General features: G+C 40.9%; 1 protein-coding gene across 2 annotated transcripts; it reads right to left on the reverse strand.

The window, feature by feature from the left end:
• Positions 1 to 4086: 4086 nt before the first annotated feature.
• On the reverse strand, positions 4087 to 8637 carry SRSF6 (serine and arginine rich splicing factor 6). 2 transcript variants are annotated; one of them, XM_081324089.1, is made up of 6 exons: positions 8394 to 8637; positions 7831 to 7979; positions 6368 to 6489; positions 6023 to 6231; positions 5612 to 5695; positions 4087 to 5509 (listed from the first exon to the last, which is right to left on the reverse strand). In XM_081324089.1, the coding sequence occupies exons 1-6, from the start codon at positions 8498 to 8500 to the stop codon at positions 5155 to 5157; spliced, it is 1026 nt and encodes a 341-aa protein (XP_081180215.1). In that variant the 5' UTR covers positions 8501 to 8637; the 3' UTR covers positions 4087 to 5154. The 2 variants fall into 2 exon arrangements, with proteins under 2 accessions (XP_081180215.1, XP_081180216.1); XM_081324090.1 differs by having other exon boundaries at positions 6368 to 6515; positions 7827 to 7979.
• Between the last annotated feature and the right edge of the window lie 11810 nt (positions 8638 to 20447).

Raw genomic sequence — 20447 nt, forward strand, 5'->3', positions numbered from 1 at the left:
TAATGAAGAGAAGGGTGACATGATAGCAGTGTTCCAATATCTCAGGGGCTGCCACAAAGAAGAGGGAGCCAAGCTATTCTCCAAAGCACCTGAAAGCAAGACAAGAAGGAACGGATGGAAACTAGTCAAGGAGAGAAGCAACCTAGAACTAAGGAGAAACTTCCTGACAGTTAGAACAATTAACCAGTGGAACAACCTCCCTCCAGAAGTGGTGAATGCTCCAACACTGGAAGTTTTTAAGAGACTGGACAGCCATTTGCCTGAAATGGTATAGGGTTTCCTGCCTGAGCAGGGGGTTGGACTAGATGACCTCCAAGGTCCCTTCCAACTTATATTATTATTATCCCCTCCCTCCCCAATATATTAATATCTTAAAATCAGATTTTTCTATGATCATTTTAAGTAACTGTCTCTGTTGAGGCAGAAATAAAAGAGAAGAAAGTTCAAGTACCGTATATGCTGTAATTGTAGATAGGTTCAATTTTCATGTTTTCTTAAAAAGCACAATTTGACTTCTTAAAATACTCTGAATGTTGGAGAATGCACGTTAACACCTGCAGTTGTAAATATGGACAAACTTATCCTCTGTACATTTTCTAAGAGAAAGGTAGGTAGCTATATTGTGGGGAATCTTATCTGTTAAAAAAACTGAAGAAAATGCTGGTCTTGAGCTTTGAAGACATCCACGCTGGTTCCTTGGTTGCAGCTGGAAAACAGTAATGTTGCTTTTGAAGCCGATTCTGAAGTTGATTAGGGGTACTTGGTAGGGCAGTGAAGGGAAGGGAGAAAATGGCCTTCTTCAGTCTTTCCTCATATATACTCCCCCCACCCCGACTGTCAGACTGTTTCCTATTATTCCAACTATTAAAATCTGTGCGTTTGGACAGGTCACATCTGGTAATAAACGACAATGAGAGACTATCCTAAATGTTGTTTCTACCCTTACTGAGATAGTCTGGTGGCTTTGATTAAGCATGCAAAATCTAACATAATCTTTACCTTATCAATTTTCCCTCCCTATAGTAGCCAAGTAGATGGTTCTACAGAGCCCAGAAACATTTGATCCCTTCACTATTGTAGCCAGTATTTGTGGATAATCATATTCTGTGTGAATTGTCGTGTTATTTTAAATAATTTATTACAACTCTTTGACTCAATGTGCGGAGGGCATCTATGCACCCAGCCATCTATTCAGCATTGGGAGAATGATGATGGGTGAACCTGTATTATCCTAGATGTGCAAGGTGACATCAGGGAAGCTACTGAAATTTTATGTTAACATTTTATGCTTCAAACACTTCCAGTCTATTTTACATTGTCACATTATTTTGGAAATAAAATAATCAATACATGCATAATATGCATTGAGAATTAAGGCAAAGCTAACTAATGATTTGAAAGAGAGGAAATGACTGAAGCCATTCCTGGAAACCTCAGCTACTGAACACTGATTCTGCTGTATGAGTTTGGCTACAAAGGGATGTTCCCCATTTCATTTTTCATCTAATTGTAGCTATGTCTCCATTGCAACAGAAATAACAGTGAACAGCATATACCAGAGCAGATATTTACTGGACCTATTATCTTAACAGCCTTCTCCATCTTAGAATTCTGAAAGGGTTGGTACATGCTGCCCAAATACCCAACACAGATGGTGGATTCCAAATTGGAGTTGTGCAAAAATGGCCAGGGGTGACAGCAATCCTGATTCATCGTCTTTATCCTACCCTATCAGAGTATTGAGATGAAGGAAATTCTATTGATTCAAACTGTGATTTGAAACAAGCACATCTTCTTTGAATTAGATAAGAAAAATTTAAAAAAACAGCCCTTGTCTAGCAGTATTATTTCCCAAATTGGTAAGCAACATGTTTTCTCTGCATACTCAGCAATTTAACATTATTTGTTATTTGTTTAACAGAGTAACCGAGTTGGAAGGGCCCTTACCAAAGGCCTTCAACATTTTGCAGGTAGGTCGGTCGGTTGCACCCATTCAAATTTTAAAACCATGGTTATAAGATGGCAACATTTAACTTCAGAGTTATGCGTTTCCTGACAACTGAAACTGACTAGGCCCCTTAGTTTAAATCAGAAGTCACTCCAAATTTATGCAATATTTGAATTGCTAATAGCTACAAAAACACTATCTTCTCTGCAGAACATAACTCTTGTCATTTGGGCTTAACAAGTTTCCTAATAACAAAAAGTCCTAAATTCCAGAATAAAGAAAACTTATGCCATTTTCCGGCAGCTATCAGTTGACAATGTAATTGGGATTAGGCTTTGTTTCTAAGCAATGCAGTCATAAACTGCAATGTCAAGTGACCACATCACTTAGTGACTGCCATCATTAAACAATTTCTGTTTGTCAAGTGAGTGCTAGGTGGCTGGCAAGGCAGCTGGCAGGCAAGGTGTGGCAGAAGGCACAGCAGGCAGTGGGAGGGGGGCGGGAATAATTTACAAGAGCAATTTGTGACCTTCCCTGCTTGGCATCCTCATTGATTGTGCTTCTGGGAAGCCAGCAGGAAGGATTGCAAATGGCAGAATGGCAGTCATGTGACCACAGGACATCATTAAGCTCAAGCCAGTTGCCAAGAGCTCAAATTGCGATCACATGACCATGGGGATGCTGAGATGGCCAGAACCTTGAGGATTGGTTGTAAGCACATTTAGTGCCACTTTTAACAATGACGAGGGACTGGGATGTTCATTTCACCTCAATATATCAAGAGACAAGAACATCAGATCAATTTCCTCTTTTTCACTACCGTGCAGAAGCAGTAAATTCTAATACAGTATGACAGATCCAAGCTTTTGAACCACCTTCAAATGATCATCCTAAAGTTTCCAATTTTGTAAATATGAAAACTAGGGCAATTAACTATTATAATGAACCATATTAGTAAAGAGACCACTGCTTACATTAATCCCTAAACATCTCAGAAATAATAGATAAGATGATGTCTGGGTCCTTTTCTAACTTCAATTTGTTTCTGTGCTAAACAAACAAAATAAAACTTTTGCTATTAAGAATAAAGCTTGCATTACTTTACAATACAGGATACAATTAGCACAATGATTTTTTAAAGACAATTTTTTTTAATCGGAGCAGCTTAATTAAACTTTAGAAACCAGCTTGAAATATGAGGGGTCCCTGGTGCTCTTTCAGTTTGGTTGTTTTCTTGCAGACATTTCATTATACAAACTAGGCAACATCAGTCTAGCATGGACCAGAGCCATGGTTAGCACAGCGGTTAGAATGCAGTATTGCAGGCTAACTCTGCTCACTGTCAGGAGTTCAATTCCTTTGATACTCAAGGTTGACTCAGCCTTTCATCCTTCCAAGATCAGTAAAATGAGAACCCAGATTGTTGAGGGCCATATGCTGACTTAGGGAGTGCTGTAAAATACTATGAAGTGGTATATAATTCTAAGTGCTATTGCTATGGATGTTACCTAATTTGGGTAATGAAACATCTGCAAGAAAACAACCAAGTTCAGAAAGCACCAGGGACTCCTCATTTCAACCAAGCTACAATTTTTTTTTATCGGTAGCTTGAAATATATATTATATAGGTTTAAAATCTTGCAACTGTGTTCATTTCCAGTGAACATAGAAAAATAATTCAAGGACAGGGCAAGATGACACTAATAAGCCAATGTGGTGTAGAGGTTATGAGATCATATTAGAAACTGGGAAACTAGAGTTCTGGTCCCAATTTAGGCATGAAGCAGCTGGGTGATCTTGGGCCAGTTTCAGCCCTAGGAAGGAGGCAGTGGCAAACCACTTCTGAAAAAACTTGCCAAGAAAATTGCAGAGACTAGACAAGCAATTGCCAAAAGTCAAAAACTGATTTTAAGGCAACCTTCCCCTGCAAAAGATTTGTAGAATATATTGCAACAGTAATAACCTAAAAATGAGAAACTCCCCAGGCACTATTGACATTGTGGAAGTAGCAAGGTAATTACAATATGGGATAGATCATAATAGATATTTCTTATTTATTCACTATCAGAAGTGAATTTTGCCTGAATCAATCTAATGTATAATACTATCTACTAAACAAAGTTACACTGACACAAACATTTGAGTCACTGATTTAATTTCATACAAGTCAAACTACACATTGTATAAAGATTATAAGATTGTACTAGTATTTTACTAAACTTATCGATTACATGTAAGCTTGGTGATTGGATTTCACCCCACACATACCTATTTTAGATAACTGGAGCCCTAATCCTAACAGTTTAGAATTTTTCACTAATCAAACTGCTTCTAGTAGTAAAAAACTAGGGAAAAAAATCCCTTCTACTGTAGCCATCCATGTCTTCAAAATCTGGGAAAAGGACGTGATGTACTGCAGCAGAAGGGAAAGAACAAATATATTACTTGAGTGGATTTCTGCTTGTAGAAGAGGGAGGGAGGAACACTGGGTTCCAAACTGTTATCAAATTTAGACCATGTAATTTTTTTTCAGAAAAAGAGTAATTGCAAAATTAATGAATAAACTGGGAATTATCTGGCACCTGAAATTCTTATTCAATGGGTTAAACACTTATTAGTTTTAAGGTGTTAGGCAAAACTATACTGTGCAGAGATAATCATTTTTTAATTAAGTGATATTGCCTCAACACAATGAAAAAAAAAACGGGTTACTTTTGGCAACTTATGGTACAGCACAATGAAGTATTCCAATTTATACTCAAGGATTAGCATTACAAGCGTCTCTGATTTTTTCAATACAGGTCTTCTATGCTTTTAGAAGAAAGCCTTAATTCATAAAACTAACCTCCATAATTACAAAATAATGGAAATATTTAGGGAATATTACCATTTCCAATATCTTCACACTCAAAAGTTGTATATAAAACTCTTTTTCCACTCCCCAGCATATTACTTCAGCTGTGGCTCCAATAAAAAAAGGCTGTCTTAATTTCTATCCCCAAAAGAAAAACTTTTTTACTGATATTCCTGTACACATCTCAGAAGGTTTCTGAGTTACTTCAAAGTTACTTCAAATCTTTTTGTCTTGTTTACTTGGTGAACAAGACAATTTCTTTCTGAAATTAAACAGATAACCAAATACTAATATTAAAAAAAGACTTCTGGCTGCCCATACAATGTTCCATAATCGCATAATAGCTCCAATCTTAATCTTGTGAACTGGATCTTGACCGTGAACGGGATTTTGAACGCGACTGTGAATGGGATCGTGACACAGCTCTTTTGGATGGAGACTCAGAATGAGCCTTTGCAGGTTGATGCTGTATTGGAGAACGGGAATGAGATCTGCTTTGCGACCTTGATTTAGACTTTGTTTCTCCTTTTCCATTTTCTTTAGGTGAACGAGAAACAGACCTGGATCTGCTCCGAGACTTTTCTTTGGATCTGCTGCCTGATCGTGAACCTCTGCTAGATTTCAGTTTTGACTTGCTCTTTGATCTAGATTTTCGACTTTTTGATCTGGAACGTGATCGGTCTTTACTCTGAGACCTAGATTTAGAGCTAAAAAAAACACCCTTAAATTATGCTTATTTTAAAAAGTATTATTAAATATATCTAATATACTGTCAATGGTAAAACACCTATTATAAAACATGCTCTCACCGTGATCGGCTTTTTGAGGCACTACGGGATCTACTCCGGCTGCTGCGACGACTTCGACTGCGTGATCGCCTTCTAGAACGGGATCTAAAGAGTACGGTATATTACAAATAAGCATTGTAATGCATGCGAGGGAATCAATTTTTTTGTTCATTATACAGTGTAAATACATAAATATCTTTTCCAAAAGTAGTATTATACACACACCCACAAAACATATTAATCAGCATTCCAGTCAAAAGCTTGGAAATAAATTATGCAAATTTTTAGTAAAACTTATTTTCTGAACAAAATTCTAGTGTACCTGATGCATTGGAAACAAGAGAAAGACTACATCAGTGGTTTTAAAACAACAAAATGTAGTTTAGTCCTAAAGGATCTTTCATATCAAGTAAATACCAGGTTTATAAATACCTTGATCTACTGCCGGAGTAAGATCGCCTATGGCTCGATCGTGGCTTATCTTCAACTAGCCTGATTTTTCGTCCATTTATCTCTGTGCCATCCAATTTATCCAAAGCACGCTTCATGTCAGAGTAAGAACGGAATTCTATTACTCCTTCATTTGTCCGCTCTTTATGGGCATCTGCATAGGTTACCTCACCAGCTTGCCTCATGAAATCCTTAAATAAACGGAATCTTTATTTAGCCAAAATTTAAGCTTCAGTTAACTCAAAGAAACTTTCTTGTATTTTACAAGATGTACCAAAAATGACATGAAAAATTGGCTTTTTAGAAAATATTTTTATATTAACTTACTTTCAAATCTTGCCAACTGCAGTGACTGGAAAGGTTTTCAACAATTAATCTGTATTCTGTACGAACAGGTGGTCCATATTTATCTCTTCCTGATGCTCTCCGACTGCTATATCCTCCACCACCTTTATCATACAAAGATAGAAAGTTACTGACCTTATAAGAAAAGCAAGTACATTAGTTCACTCTAGTCTATAAATTGTATTTACAGGAGTAGGACTTTATTTTTCTAATCCTCCACAAAATTTTAATTCGCCATATTTTATATATTAAAGGCAAATCAAAGTCTAAAATCCTACAAGACTGTGCTCCTAAACTCTGTTAGAGAGTGACTGCACCTTTATTAGATTTACCTCGCTAAGTTTTATTTTACAGAACATTGTAAAATATAAAACTTAACTGATTACATGCATTTCTACATTTACAAAAACGTTTACTAGTTTACACTAAGTACTTACATCACAGTATGAGGTATAAGGTGGTGGTTTGGCCACAACACACGCAAGGTAACAGTCACCTAGTTCAGTTTAACCAGTTTTGTCTAACCCTTGGAATCCTCACCATCACCCTGCGTCTAATGGCAAAAGGCTGCTGTCGTCATGGCTTCCGGTAAGGTCAGCCAAAGGGTCATAGGGCAAGGGTCACACAATGTATGGAAAAGCCATGGCCAATCAGGAAAGGCAGTCATCTTAGCCTCAGTGGACACAGCCTCAGCCCCACTGGTCACTTTTAAATTGAAACATCAAGGACTTGTTAAAAAATTTGAATTGAACATGCAACAACTTCAAAAAACATACAAATTGCAAGAAATTCCACCTCCCCAACATGCCCCGAAACCAAAACAGGTCTATCTTACTGCTCTTAATCATTATACAAAATTCTACCAAATGCATCCAATTTTTTTTTGTAGGAAAGATTTAAATTAAATGGGTGTTGCATTAGTTATTTTGTCTCCAAATTAACAGGTCCGCCTTCTATGAAAGCGTACCCTCTCTCTTCCAATTTCTAAGCAAATATTCATATTAAGGCATAGGCTCATTTGTAACAGCCGTGACCACTTTAAGTAACGAGCTTTAAGTGGTGGGAAACCTCCCATTCGCTTTCCTGCTTCTTTGGAAGCTTTAGGCCAAATGTGTGAAATTAAGAGCAGTGAGTGTTTTATATAGAACTCCCAATATGCCCCCCCTCCCTCCTGGGGTTCTGCACTTATGAGTGCCATTTGCCCAATCCCCGTCAAGAAAACCTCACAGCTTTAAAATCCAGAGGGGGGGATGTAGCCTCCCTTCGGACAACAGGGATTGTTAACCACCCACCCTTCCAAATTAAGGTCCAAGGAATCCTCCTCTACCAGTTCCCCCCCCTCCCCCGTTCAGGGCCACCCATTCGCCCCACTTGCGCTCCTCTTCCCCGGCAACCCACGGCTTGTCCCCGCGCGCCTAAGGAGGCCGCAACAGAGCCATACTCACTGCGGCTGCTGTAGCTGTAGCCATCCCGGTCGCGGCGGGGGCCGCGGGCGTGCTCGACGATGACCCGCTCCCCGCACAGATCCTTGCCGTTCAGCTCGTAAACGGCATCCTCGGCGTCACGGGAATCCTCGAATTCCACAAAGCCGTAGCTGCAGGAAAGGAGGGGCGTGGCGGGGGAAAAAAAAAAAGAGAGGAGAGAAGGCGCCATCAGGCCACGGTGATCGACCGCCACGTTTCAGGGCTTGCCTCCCACTGCCGCCCCGCCGCCCGCGATTCGGCCGGAATCTGCGCCGCCGCGGAGTGTGTATGCGGAAAGGGTGCCTGTGCACGGCTGCGATAAGGATACGCTGTGCAACACCACCATCCACCCCCGTAACGGGACAAAAGAGACGAAGCCGTGTTTGGCCGCCATCTTGAACACGACGCCACGCGGCCCGAGAGGAGGCAATGGCAGGCGGGCCCCTGCCGCGGTCAGGCCATTTTTTACCAGCGTCTGGCGCCAAATACTAAACCCTCCGGCGGGCCCCCCCGCTAGGCCTCACTTCCCCCTGCCCCTTCCTCACCCGTTTTTTAAGTCGACCTCGAGCAAGCGGCCGTAGCCGCTGAAAAAACGCTGGATGTCCTTTTCCCGCACATGGTAACTTAAGCGGCCAATATAGACACGCGGCATCCCCGCGACCTAGAAAAGGAGAGAGGAGGGGAAGGGGAGGGGGAAAGGATAGATGTAAGAGCCGAAAGCAGTTGCGGAACAATGGTCCCAAGAAGCGCTGGTAGTTACGGCCTATCCCGTAGCGTAATGAAGGGTGGCCCCCGGGCAGGCCTTTATATTAGTGGGCGGAGTCTGGATGACTGTACTATCAGCGTCTTTCGGGACGTCACGGAGGACCTCGAGATCTGATAGGAAAAGAGGAATGTCAAGAAACTCCGCGCGTACAACGTGTCCCGCCCTCTTCTAAAGCATTTCCGACTTGGATCGCGCTTAGAATTAAGCATAATTTGAAAAGCGAGGCTTGTTGAATCAGCTATAATTGCTGGGATCGTACAACAGGTTGTCATATTAATTCGGCCTCTGTTTTGTAGTGGTAAGATTTAAGCCTAGGGAAACTCAGCCATGAAAGCTTGGTCGGTGACTTTGAGACAGTCATACTTTTTCAACTCGCACGTCAATCTAAAATTTGTACAAGTTACAAACTAATGTTGCAAAAACTCAACATGTCAAGATGCAAATCCCGGCCTCTCATGATCCCTGTGAACCTACACCGCATTGGAAGAGAAGGAAATGTTATATACGTGAGCTTCTGCAGGGAAGGTGGGAAATTTACCTTACATATATTAGCAATGTGTTTTTCACAACCTGCTAAGCTAACGTCAAGCAACCTATTTTATTTATTTAAAACGTTTATACAGCTGCCTATCTTCTAATCAACTCAGGGAGGCTTTCAATCAAAAGTTAAAACAACATATAAACCATATTAAAACTAAACACTAAAACATTAAAATGTTAACATTTTGCATGATGTAAATGGCCAGCCATATATATAAGGCCATCAAACGGCCCGTTTTGCATGCTGTATGAAGCCCTTGGTATTGTGTGTGTGCGTGTATGCATGCCTTCAAGACAATCTTGAATTCTGGTGACTAGTCCAGGCGGTTTTCTCAGCAGAATTTTAATAAGTGGTTTGCCATTGACTTGTTTCTAGAACTGAGAGAGAATGACTACAGTAATTCAGATTCACCCAGCTGGCTTTATGCCTAAGGCAGGACTAGAACTCAGTCTGGTTTTTTAGACTGTTTTGTTTAACCTACTACTTTCCAAAAATTTTCTTCATTACCCTAAAACACTTATCAGAAAGTCTATTTTGCTCAGTGCAGATAGCTGGACAGAAAAACATACAGGTTGTGTTGTTACCCAAAGACAAACTATTTTACCCAATTTTGTGTAATTTGCCCAGATTTGGGAAGCACTACTTTAATTACTTACACTAAACTTGTTCTCATACTTTATATTCCGCTATATTATAAGGGGAGGGAAAGGAAATAACATTCTTTATAGTATTCTTCATGGCAACAGGCTGTAGCAACTAAAATCTAAGTGTCACGACGTCCTCAGCGATAACTCACAAACACACCGAAGGTACGGGTGACAAGGTTTATTCTTCAACTCTCACCAAACAAACCATGGTAAAGTCAGCGTTGAGGCATCCAGGTGGTTGGCAAGCCAGCGGGGCTTGACACTAAGCCTTGGACTTCTCTCTAGGCCTTCTACTTAGTTTGGGACATGATCAGGCCAAAGCACTTATTAAACAGCATGTAGCAAACTCAGTGCACCAATTGCTTCTAGCCACAACCCCTTTATTGCCAGTGACTCCAACAGGCACTCTACTATGGCATATTAACAAAACTCAAAAGTTCCCATACATTAGAGGGCCTTCCACATTCCACGTTATTTACTGATTAATTATTCATCTTCAGAAAGATTCATAGGTCTATATGTTGAATGTCAGAACACATTAATTCTCTTCAAATAGTATATTCTGCTCAGCCAAATATAAAACTGCTAAAGAATTTCTGGAAGCTTGGCATTCAGACAAATGAGCCATCAATAGACACACAAAGATACCCATTTACATGCCTTTCAAAAGAGACAATAAATAATGGAGAAGAAACCAAGCATTCAGATAATCATAGAACAACACTGGACAAACAAGCAAGCAGAAAACAATACTCTAAGCAAGGAACCATCAAAGAGGGAACTTTACTACCACCCCCCCCCCAGAAAAAAACCTGGCAGGGCAAGCTAATGTATATAAAGAGGCAGCAAAATCCACACTCATTTGCACTGATGATGGTACCTACTTGGGTAATGAAAGACTTCAAGCAAGCAAGCAAGTTAATAGGGCAACTAAGAACCCACAAATCATAATCTGTTAGGCAAAAATTCATGGTATGATAACTTACTGAACTCTTTATTGTCAGAGTAGTAAATATTATTTTCTCTAATCTGCCCCTTTTGCCGAGAATTGGTTATATATTATTGGTAATGTTTATCACATAAAAAAAATTCTTCATAAAACTATTTATTTTTTGCCAGAATTTGCCAGCCTTGAAAATACCCCTATTCATAAGAATACATTAAGTTGTAAGTATAATATCACTGAGTACTCTTTATTTCTTAAACTTCTACTGTTTAACAAGAGTAATTGGTAAAATAAATGAGCATGTATTTTGACTATTTGGAAATTTGCTTTTGAACTCTCAATACCTTTTTTCTTAATATTGGCCTTGTTCGTGATTAAATAGGTTTATGTTAGAATTACACCATCCATTATTTATTGCTCTAGACCAGGGGTGTCAAACTCAATTTCATTGAGGACCACATCAGCATTGCAGTTGCCCTCAGGGGGCCGGGTGGGTATGGCCTGGGCGGGCGTGGCCTACTGGGTGGGTGTGGCTAGAGTGCATATGGCCTACTGGGTGGGCGTGGCCAACTCTATATCGTTCGCATCAAGGGTGCCTATGGGGGCCTGGGCAGGAGTGGGACAGATCTGAGGGTCTCTGGCAGAAGGAGGGTCTCTGGGCCAGGGCCAAGGCAGTGGGGGCCATTCCCTCACTGTTTCCAGGATGGCTTCGCGGGCCGCAAGAAACCACTTCGCGGGCCGGATCTGGCCCCTGGGCCTTGTGTTTGACATGTCTGCCCTAGACGATCCTTGGTTCTGTTTCTGTGTGTGTGTGATCTTTTTCATGTATAGAAATTTTGAAGTGGTGCTTTGTTCAGGCCTTGCTATCTGAATCCCCTCCAATATTGTCTGAGAATGTTGAAGGTTTAAGCTGGGACTTGATTATTTGGGGGTTTATTTATTTTTAGTTAATTAGTTTGTTATCACATTTATGTAGCTGGCCATCTCACTAAAAGCAATTCTGGGCAGTGCACATAAAACATTTCTCGATAGTTTACAAATATCTCATTTTTGTTTCCAGACACAATTTAAACTGCTAGTGCTAACCTGTAAAACCTTTGTATTGCCTGAATACTGAGGTCTTTGAAGGTATTTATTGGAATGCTTCACTGTGGTGATCTAGATCAGGGCTTTTCAACCAGTGGTACGGGTACCACCTGTGGTACATTGGCACCTGGCAGGTAGTATGCGACCATCCTAGAAAAGTGGTAGTGGGGGAGGGGAATGAGCTGAACCGGTGGTAGCACCGCACAAGCCTGAGCGAGAGATGGCTGGAGCTGCAGGCCTGTCAAAGCTCAGTGGAAGCGCCAGGATCAGCACCAGGCTGCAGCTGGAGCTCGGCACTCATCCTGGTGCTTCTGCTGAGCCCAGAAGAAGCACCGATCAGCTGGAATGTTGCAGCATCTCCAGGGTCTTGTGATTTACATTCAGATGCTAGGCAACTGATTAATATTTATGACGGTCACAGTGTCCCAGGGTCATGTGAAGTGACCAAAACCTGCTGCAACCACCAGCAGAGGGGGGGGGGAAATAAAAACTAAACACCCTCCCCACCCCACCCCTCCTCAGACAGGAGGAAAAGCGCCGCCGGCTAGGCAGGCAGGTGTCTTGCTGTGGCTTGGGGGGGGCACTTTTTTCAGTGCCATTGTAACTTCAAACAGTCACTAAGCGAACTGTTGTAAATTGAGGACTATCTGTACTTCATCACTTTTTTCCTTTTTTTTTGGTCATCAAGTTTTTGACACCTTGCTAGGTGACTGGTGGTACTCAGATGTTGCCATATCCTAAAAGTGGTACAATGGGTGAAAAGGTTGAAAAGCCCTGATCTAGATCAGGGGTGTCAGACTGCTGGCCTGCGGGCCGGTTGCATCATACAGAGGCCACGGCCACCCCAGCTCCGGCAATGCAAAAAAAGTCACGATACGTCACGACATGTCACATGACATGGCGAGTTTGACACTCATGATCTAGATGATTTAGTTTAAGTTGCTGTGGACAATACAGTCCTTATAAGGGCAGCTTTATTAGTGGAACTGCGTCTCCAAGGAAATGCACCCAATTCTGAATACATTCTCAAGATGCTAGATCAAAAGAGATTTGTTCGTTCTTGCTTTTAAGCAGATAGTGATTTATTTATTTTAATAAGTCAGAAATAGTTGTTGGATTGTGCATAAAAAGGCTAAGAAAATATATAGCAGCATACATTATTTGGTTAATTTACTGGTTGCCAGCAGAGTGCACTGCAGCCAACTTGTTGAATTCAAGTTAGCATTCTTGATTTCTGTATTGTTGTCCCTTTACAGTTTGATTTTTTTTGCTTATTTATCTGATTTTAATAAATATTTATTATTCAGTCTTGATCCATAGTTTTTACATATATGAACACATAATAAAATCAACGAAGGACAAATTTGACAAGCAGTTAAAAGCCTGTTATAAAAAGAATACACGTAGGCAATTAAAATTTGCTCCTCTAAAGCTGAAAAGAAGATAAAGACAGCATCAGACAACCCTCCTTGAAGGCAGACTTGTAGGAATATGGTACTACAACTAGGTAAGCTCTAGATTTATTTGGCACTTATGGTATTTCAGATGATGGTAGGACATAAGGAGGATTTCTGAACTTGATCATATTTATTGGGTTCACAGGAGAGAAGAATGTATGCTATTAATAAGCATTCCATTTATATCTTCATTGATTGTGATTTTTATCTTTGTGAAAACAGACAGGGAGTAAATAAATGTCTCTCTTCCTGAGCTTAAGGAGATGTACACTGAATCTGTTCTGTCCTAGGCTAATGAACTACAACAACATTGTTATTCCAAGTGCATTTAGAATACGTCCCCTCAGATTGAGATGATCAATAAATCATACAAACAAACAACAAATAAAGTATCTGGGAAACATAATACATCTATCTTATCTTTCCCTTATCAGCCATTTCTCCTGATTTTTTGTTTTCCTTTTCTTAACCCCAAAAATGGGTTAAAATAGAGGAGAATATATGTAACTTAGTGTTGAACTGTGGAGTCCTTGGATCTCTCTGAGCTTGGTTGTTTGCTTGCAGACATTTCATTATCTGACTAGGTAACATCAGCAGCTCCTGTTAGTGTGAAGATTGCTCCTTGTTTATATACAGTACCTTTCCCTGCCCAAGAAGATCACATGCTCACCAACACTGGCAGGACAGTTTATTGTATTGGAATTGATTGATCTTTTTAGTCCCACCCAGTCTGCCATTACCACCACAGCCACGCCCACCCAATGGGACATACCCACCCAATTGGCCATGCCCATCCAATTGGCCACGCCCACCCGGCACCCAACAATACATAAGTAGATTTTGGGTTGCAGTTTAGGCGCTCGGTCTCTAAAAGGTGTGCCATCACTGCCATAGGTTCTCCACCACTGTTCTAACCTGTTAGAAGTTTAATCCTGTTAAGGCTGCAATTTCAGGTTGATACCACCAGATGTCATCTTATTGAAATAAAAGCAAAATAAACTTATCTCATGGATATTTTCAGGAAAGTGCAATCGCCTTATCTTAATCACAGAATTTTAGAGGAGGAATGATATCAGTCTAAATAGTATTCTCTTTCACTTGTAATTTTCTGCTTCTTTATTTTTTTTATTGTCTCAAAATTATTTTTTAAAGAAATATATATAAGCAGGCTCCCTTGTTTTCTTATGATTTTTCTATTTTGTTTCCTGCTTACAAAAAAAACCCTAAAAGGGAAAAAAACAGGAATACCAAATTAATGAATTTTAGCTGATAATGCTTGATCCTGGAAGCATGGTTTGCAGGTAACTTAAAGCAGAGATGCTTTTTAAAATAAAATAGGTCTAATTTTTTTTGGTTGGAACAGGTTAATTGTTTCATGAAAGGAAGAGATCCTTCTGCTCATGTGAGATACATGTGTTCATGTGATTATCTAACAGAGGTTCCACCTTGGAGAGCATAGGCAAAGAGGCAATATCAGTGGTTTATTCCTTCTTTTTCCAAAAGCCTATATAGTATGTTGTTGTGTTCAGGAGAAACTCAATTTTGAGGGGAGCTTTTCAGGTTTTCCTCATAGTGGAACTCTATTAAGAATGCTCTGCAACTAATCTATTGTTTTCTAAATGAAACAAAAAAATAATAAAGGAGACTAAGCTGAGTCCAAAAACACCAGAGAATTTCTAGAAGCCTGACACTCTCAACAAATCAGCCATCAATAGACACATAGACATTAACAACATCTATAGACTATGCAAAAGAGACTATCACCCAACCCAAAATTTGCAGACGACACCAAGCTGGCAGGAATAGCCAGCATTCCAGAAGATAGGCTTAAGGTACAGAAGGATCTTGACAGACTTGAACCTTGAGTGCTATCTAACAAAATGAAATTCAATGATGAAAAAAGTAAGGTTCTACATTTAGGCAAGAAAAAACAAACGCACAGGTATAGTATAGGTGGTACCTTGCTCAATAGTAGCAACTGTGGGAGGGATCATCTTGCAGTCCTAATGGACAATCACTTAAATATGAGCCAACAGTGTGCTACAGCTGCCAAAAAAAAGCCAGCATAGTTCTAGGCTGCATTAACAGGGGTAGAACCAAGATCATGTGAAGTGTTAATACCTATTCTATTCTATTCTATTCTGTTCTGTTCTATTCTATTCTATTCTATTCTATTCTATTCTATTCTATTCTATTCTATTCTATTCTATTCTCAGAATAGAGCTGGAAGGGACCTTGGAGGACTTCTAGTCCAACCCCCTGCTCAAGCTAGTCTATACCATTTAAGATAGGTGGTTGTCCAGTCTTTTTTTTAAAAAAAAAACCTCCAGTGATGAACCTCCAGTGAACCAGTGAAGATGTTCTACTGGCTAACTGTCCTCACTGTGAGGAAGTTTCTCCTTAATTCCAAGTTGCTTCTCTCCTTGATTAATTGCCATCCATTGTTTCTTATTTTGCCTTCTGGTGCTTTGGAAAATAAGTTGACCCCCTCTTTTCTATGGCAGCCCCTCAAATACTGGAATACTGCTATCATGCCACCCCCAGTCCTTCTTTTCCCCAGATTGGCCATACCACCACCACCTCCTCCTCCTCCTCCTCCTCCTCCTCCTCCTCCTCCTCCTCCTCCTCCTCCTCCTCCTCATTATTATTCTTATTCTTATTCTTATTCTTATTCTTATTCTTATTCTTATTCTTATTCTTATTCTTATTATTCATCGCACAGTCAGCCAGATGTTCAGACTGGATTTGGCATTTTTGTCTACCTATTGAGTCCTTACCAAGGACCTGGGATAGGCAGATGTGGATGTTTGATGGTATTACAGATATCGTCGCAGGATGGAAGCAGTTCCTAGTAAGGCCGCCTTTTGCAATTGACTAATGGCAGATTTGTCAATGCCAGTGGTGTTCAAGTGCTGCTCCAGTTGTTTTGGGATTGCACCCAAGGCGCCTATTACTATTGCTTGCCTTTGCCACTGTCTTTCTGTTTCTATTTGTAGATCTTTGTATTTTGTTATCTTCTCCAGTTCTTTCTTGTCTATTCTGCTGTCTCCAGGCACTGCCACATCCACTATCCAGACTTTTTTGTCTTTCTTATCGACAATTGTTAAGTCTGGCGTGTTATGTTGCAGGTGCTTCTCTGTTTGAATTCTGAAGTCCCAGAGCAATTTAACTTTATCATTTTCTATGACTTTCTCTATTTTATGATCCCACCAGTTCTTGCTTACAGGCAACTATATTTCTTGCAGATCTTCCAATGCACCATTGTTGCTACTTTGTCATGCTGCTGCTTGTAGTCTGTGCGAACTTCTTGCAGCAGCTTACCAGGTGGTCCACTGTTTCTTCAGCTTCTTTGCATAAGTGGCACTTACTGTCTGTTGCTGTCTTCTCAATTTTGACTTTATATGCATTTATCCTTAAGGCTTGGTCTTGTGCAGCCAGAATTAGTCCCTTGGTCTCTTTCTTCAACTTTCCTGCTCTTAGCCATTGCGAGTTCTTGTTATTATCTGCTTTCCCATCTTTTTTTTAATGTACTGGCCATATAGTGTTTTGTCTTCCCATGCCTCTGTTCTGTTCTTTATTTGGTCTTTCTTGTAGGCCAGTTTGGTCTCTCCAGTAGTCAGTAAGCCTTCCTGATATACTAATTTCAGTGTATCTTCATCATTGTCCTTCAGATATTCTTCCAAAGCCATTTTTTCTTCTTCAACCATCTGATGTACTTGCAGCATTCCACGTCCACCTATTTGCCTTGGTAAGTAAAGTCTGTCAATGTCACTGCATGGATGAAGGGCATGATTCATTGTCATTATTTTTCTGGCTTTCCTGTCCATTGCTTTTAGTTCTGCTTGAGTCTAGTCCACTATTCCAGCTGTGTATCTAATGACTGGAATTGCCCAGGTGTTGATTGCCTTCATGGTATTTCCTCCATTGAGTTTGGACTTTAAGATCTTCTTCACTCTCTTGATGTATTCACCTCTAATCTTTTTCTTGACGTCAGTGTGCTTGATGTTGTCAGCTTGAAGGATACCCAATTATTTGTAGTACTTCCTCATCCAGACTCTTAATGTTATTTTCAGGCATCTTTATTCCTTCAGTTTTCACTATTTTTCCTTGTTTGAGAGTAAGTGTGGCACATTTGTCCAAGCCAAACTCCATTGCAATATCTTGGCTATATATACAGACAGTGTTCAGCAGCAATTCTATTTCAGATGATGTTTTTCCATACAGCTTCAGATCATCCATGTAAAGGAGGTGGGATAGTCTGGCAGATGTTTTTGATGTTTGATAGCCATATCCTAAGTTATTCAGTATTGTTGACAGAGGAAACAGTGCAATAACAAAACAAATAGTAGTGGTGATAATGAATCTCCTTGAAATATTCCTCTCTTGATATTAAACTCTCCCAGTCTTTCACCATTGACCTGCAACTGTGTCTTCCATTGTGCCATTGATCTTTGCACAAATTTTCTGATGTTTCTACTGACTCCTGTTATTTCTAGGCACTTGATTATTCAGTCATGTGGAAAGAGAGTCAAATGCCTTTTTGTAGTCAATCCATGCCACATTCAGGTTGGTCTCCCTTTTGAGTTTGAGTTTAGGTTTGAGGGGGCATTGGGCCCCGGTGCGGCATACACTTCTACGGCTTCTACAAAACCCCACACTAAATGGACCCTGGGCCCCGGTACCTCTCCTGGTCGGATCTTCCGACTGGTGTTTGGGTGGCTGGTCCCTCTGGCGAGCTCTGCAAACTGCTGCGATGTGGCCTGTTTTGCCGCAGGCCCTACACGTGGCTGACCGGAATCTGCAATCAGCACGTTGGTGGCTGCTGCCGCAACCTTTACATCTAGGTAAGAGAATTGCCTTGTAAATGTTCTCTTGCTGTTTGCTGCTGCGGTGCTGTGTGTCGGGTTGCTTGCGAAGCTTGTTGACTTCAGGATCTTCTTCCTCCGAAGATTCCTCTGGGCATTTGGTGTCCTTGTGGTGGACTGTTTCATCTTGTTTCGTTGTTTTGGCAGGCTGGAATGTTTGGACTGCATCCACAGCGGCTTTGCCTGCCATTACTTTGTCTTGGGCTTCGATGAAGGTTAAATTCGGTCTGGCAAAAAGTTTTTGTTGGAGCGTTTGGTTCCATAGGCCGCAGATGAGCCGGTCTCGCAGTTGCTCCTCTACATTGGAAAATTTAAAGAGGCGTGCGGCCTGCCTCAAGGTCGCGATGTATTCTGACGCTGTTTCGCTGGGCTGCTGCATTTGCTGTTCAAACTTGAAACGCCAAGCAATCACCGACATCTTCGGCTGGAAATGCTCTCCCAGCTTTTTCTTGAGGTCCGCGTAGGAAACTGACTCCAGTGACATCGGGGTGAAAAGGTTTTCGGCCAGGTCGAATGTAGCCGGGCCGCACACACAGAGCAGCGTGGCGGCCTTCAGCCCATCTTCTGAGACTTGGTTTGCCCGGAGGTAGTTTTCTACCTGGGACAAGTAGGAAGGCCATCCCTTTGGATGCTTGACATCGAATTCGCGTAGTCTTCCGAATTTCGGCATTCTGTCTTCGGTTGGTTCCTGCGATATTTTATCCTGCTTCTCCAAGGCCCAGGGACTGAATCCGCTGAGCATGTCGTCACTAGCATGGCTTGCTAGCCGACCGTGGGGGCGGGGGAAATTGCCTTTTCCCTCCAGGCATGAGCTGCCTCTCCCCTAGTGAACTTCAGCTCTTTTGGAAAAGCAGGATCCACCTTTGTCGCCAGTGTTGTGTAGTGAGTTCTTTGCGCAGGAAAGGAAATGAGGCAAGTGAGTTCAACAAAGCTCATGGTTTATTGCTTGCAGGATCTGAACTGAGAACTGGGCTGCAGCTTGCAGCAATTTATAGCCTGGCCCCTAGCCTAGGGGCAGCCAATAGCAGCACTGGAGACCTGGAGTCTGGGTTGCTGGAGAGCCGTTAGCTGCTCCAGTTTACCACGTGGTGTTACAATTGAGCCCAATACCTAACAGTGCAAACAATTCTGCCTGCTTAATTCCTTTGCTTGCTACCTGATGGATCACTTAAGGATTCAGCTATGTTAGAAATAAATTAAAAAATAGTTCTTTTATTCATTCATCTTACTTTTCATTCCAGAGTGTTTAGCAGGATTTCCTGTAACTAATTGTATGGATTCCATTGCAGCTATGAGTGGTTTGACAGCTATATCATTTTGGACTTAGTACTCCTCTGAATTCATTGCTGATAGTTGAGGATTAAGTCAAGAGTATCTTTTTTCTTATTAAAAATTAAAACAAGAAGTTCATTGAAGGAAGGAAGGATTACTTTATTTTGAAAGTTGGGTCTTCTGGGTATGTGTGCCCTATTGTGTTCTATTGTATACACATACATGAACATTTTCTTGAGTGAGACAGAGATTTCAATAGGTATGTGTATGCCACAGTATTAGTGTGGAATTTTCCTCCAATGGGATTTTCCCTTGTATTTTACCAGGAAACAAAGATAGGGCAGGCTAGAAAAGTAAGTGCCTTCCTTAACCATACCCAAGGACTCAAAATTTGTTGGTAATGTCCATTTTGCTGTTTGAGTTCATGGTGACTTAACCCTAACCCTAAATGGAATTTTCCACCTATGGTATTTTCCCTTGTATTTTACCAGGAAACATAGATAGGGCAGGCTAGAAAAGTCAATGCCCTCCTAACCATACCCAAGCACTCTGAATTTGTTGACAATGACCATTTTGCTGTATGAATTCATGGTGACCTAACCCTAAGTAGAATTTTCCACCTATGGTATTTTCCCATGTATTTTACCAGGAAACAAAGATAGGGCGGGCTGGAAAAGTAAGTGCCCTGCTAACCATACCCAAGCACTTCAAATTCGTTGGCGATGTCCATTTTGCTCTATGAGTTCATGGTGACCTAACCCTAACCCTAAGTGGAATTTTCCGCCTATGGGATTTTCCAATGTATTTTACCAGGAAAAATAGATAGGGCAGCCTAGAAAAGTAAGTGCCCTCCTAACCATACCCAAGGACTCCGAATTTGTTGGTGATGTCCATTTTGCTGTATGAGTTCATGGTGATATAACCCTAATGCTAAGTCCCCTGTGGCGACTTCCGCTGCCGTGTTAAAAAAAAAAGTTTCAATCAATCAATTTCATCTTCTCGCGGGAAATAAAAGATCT

The sequence above is a fragment of the Vipera berus genome, assembly GCF_964194415.1.
Source record: "Vipera berus genome assembly, chromosome: 3".
Taxonomy (NCBI): domain Eukaryota; kingdom Metazoa; phylum Chordata; class Lepidosauria; order Squamata; family Viperidae; genus Vipera; species Vipera berus.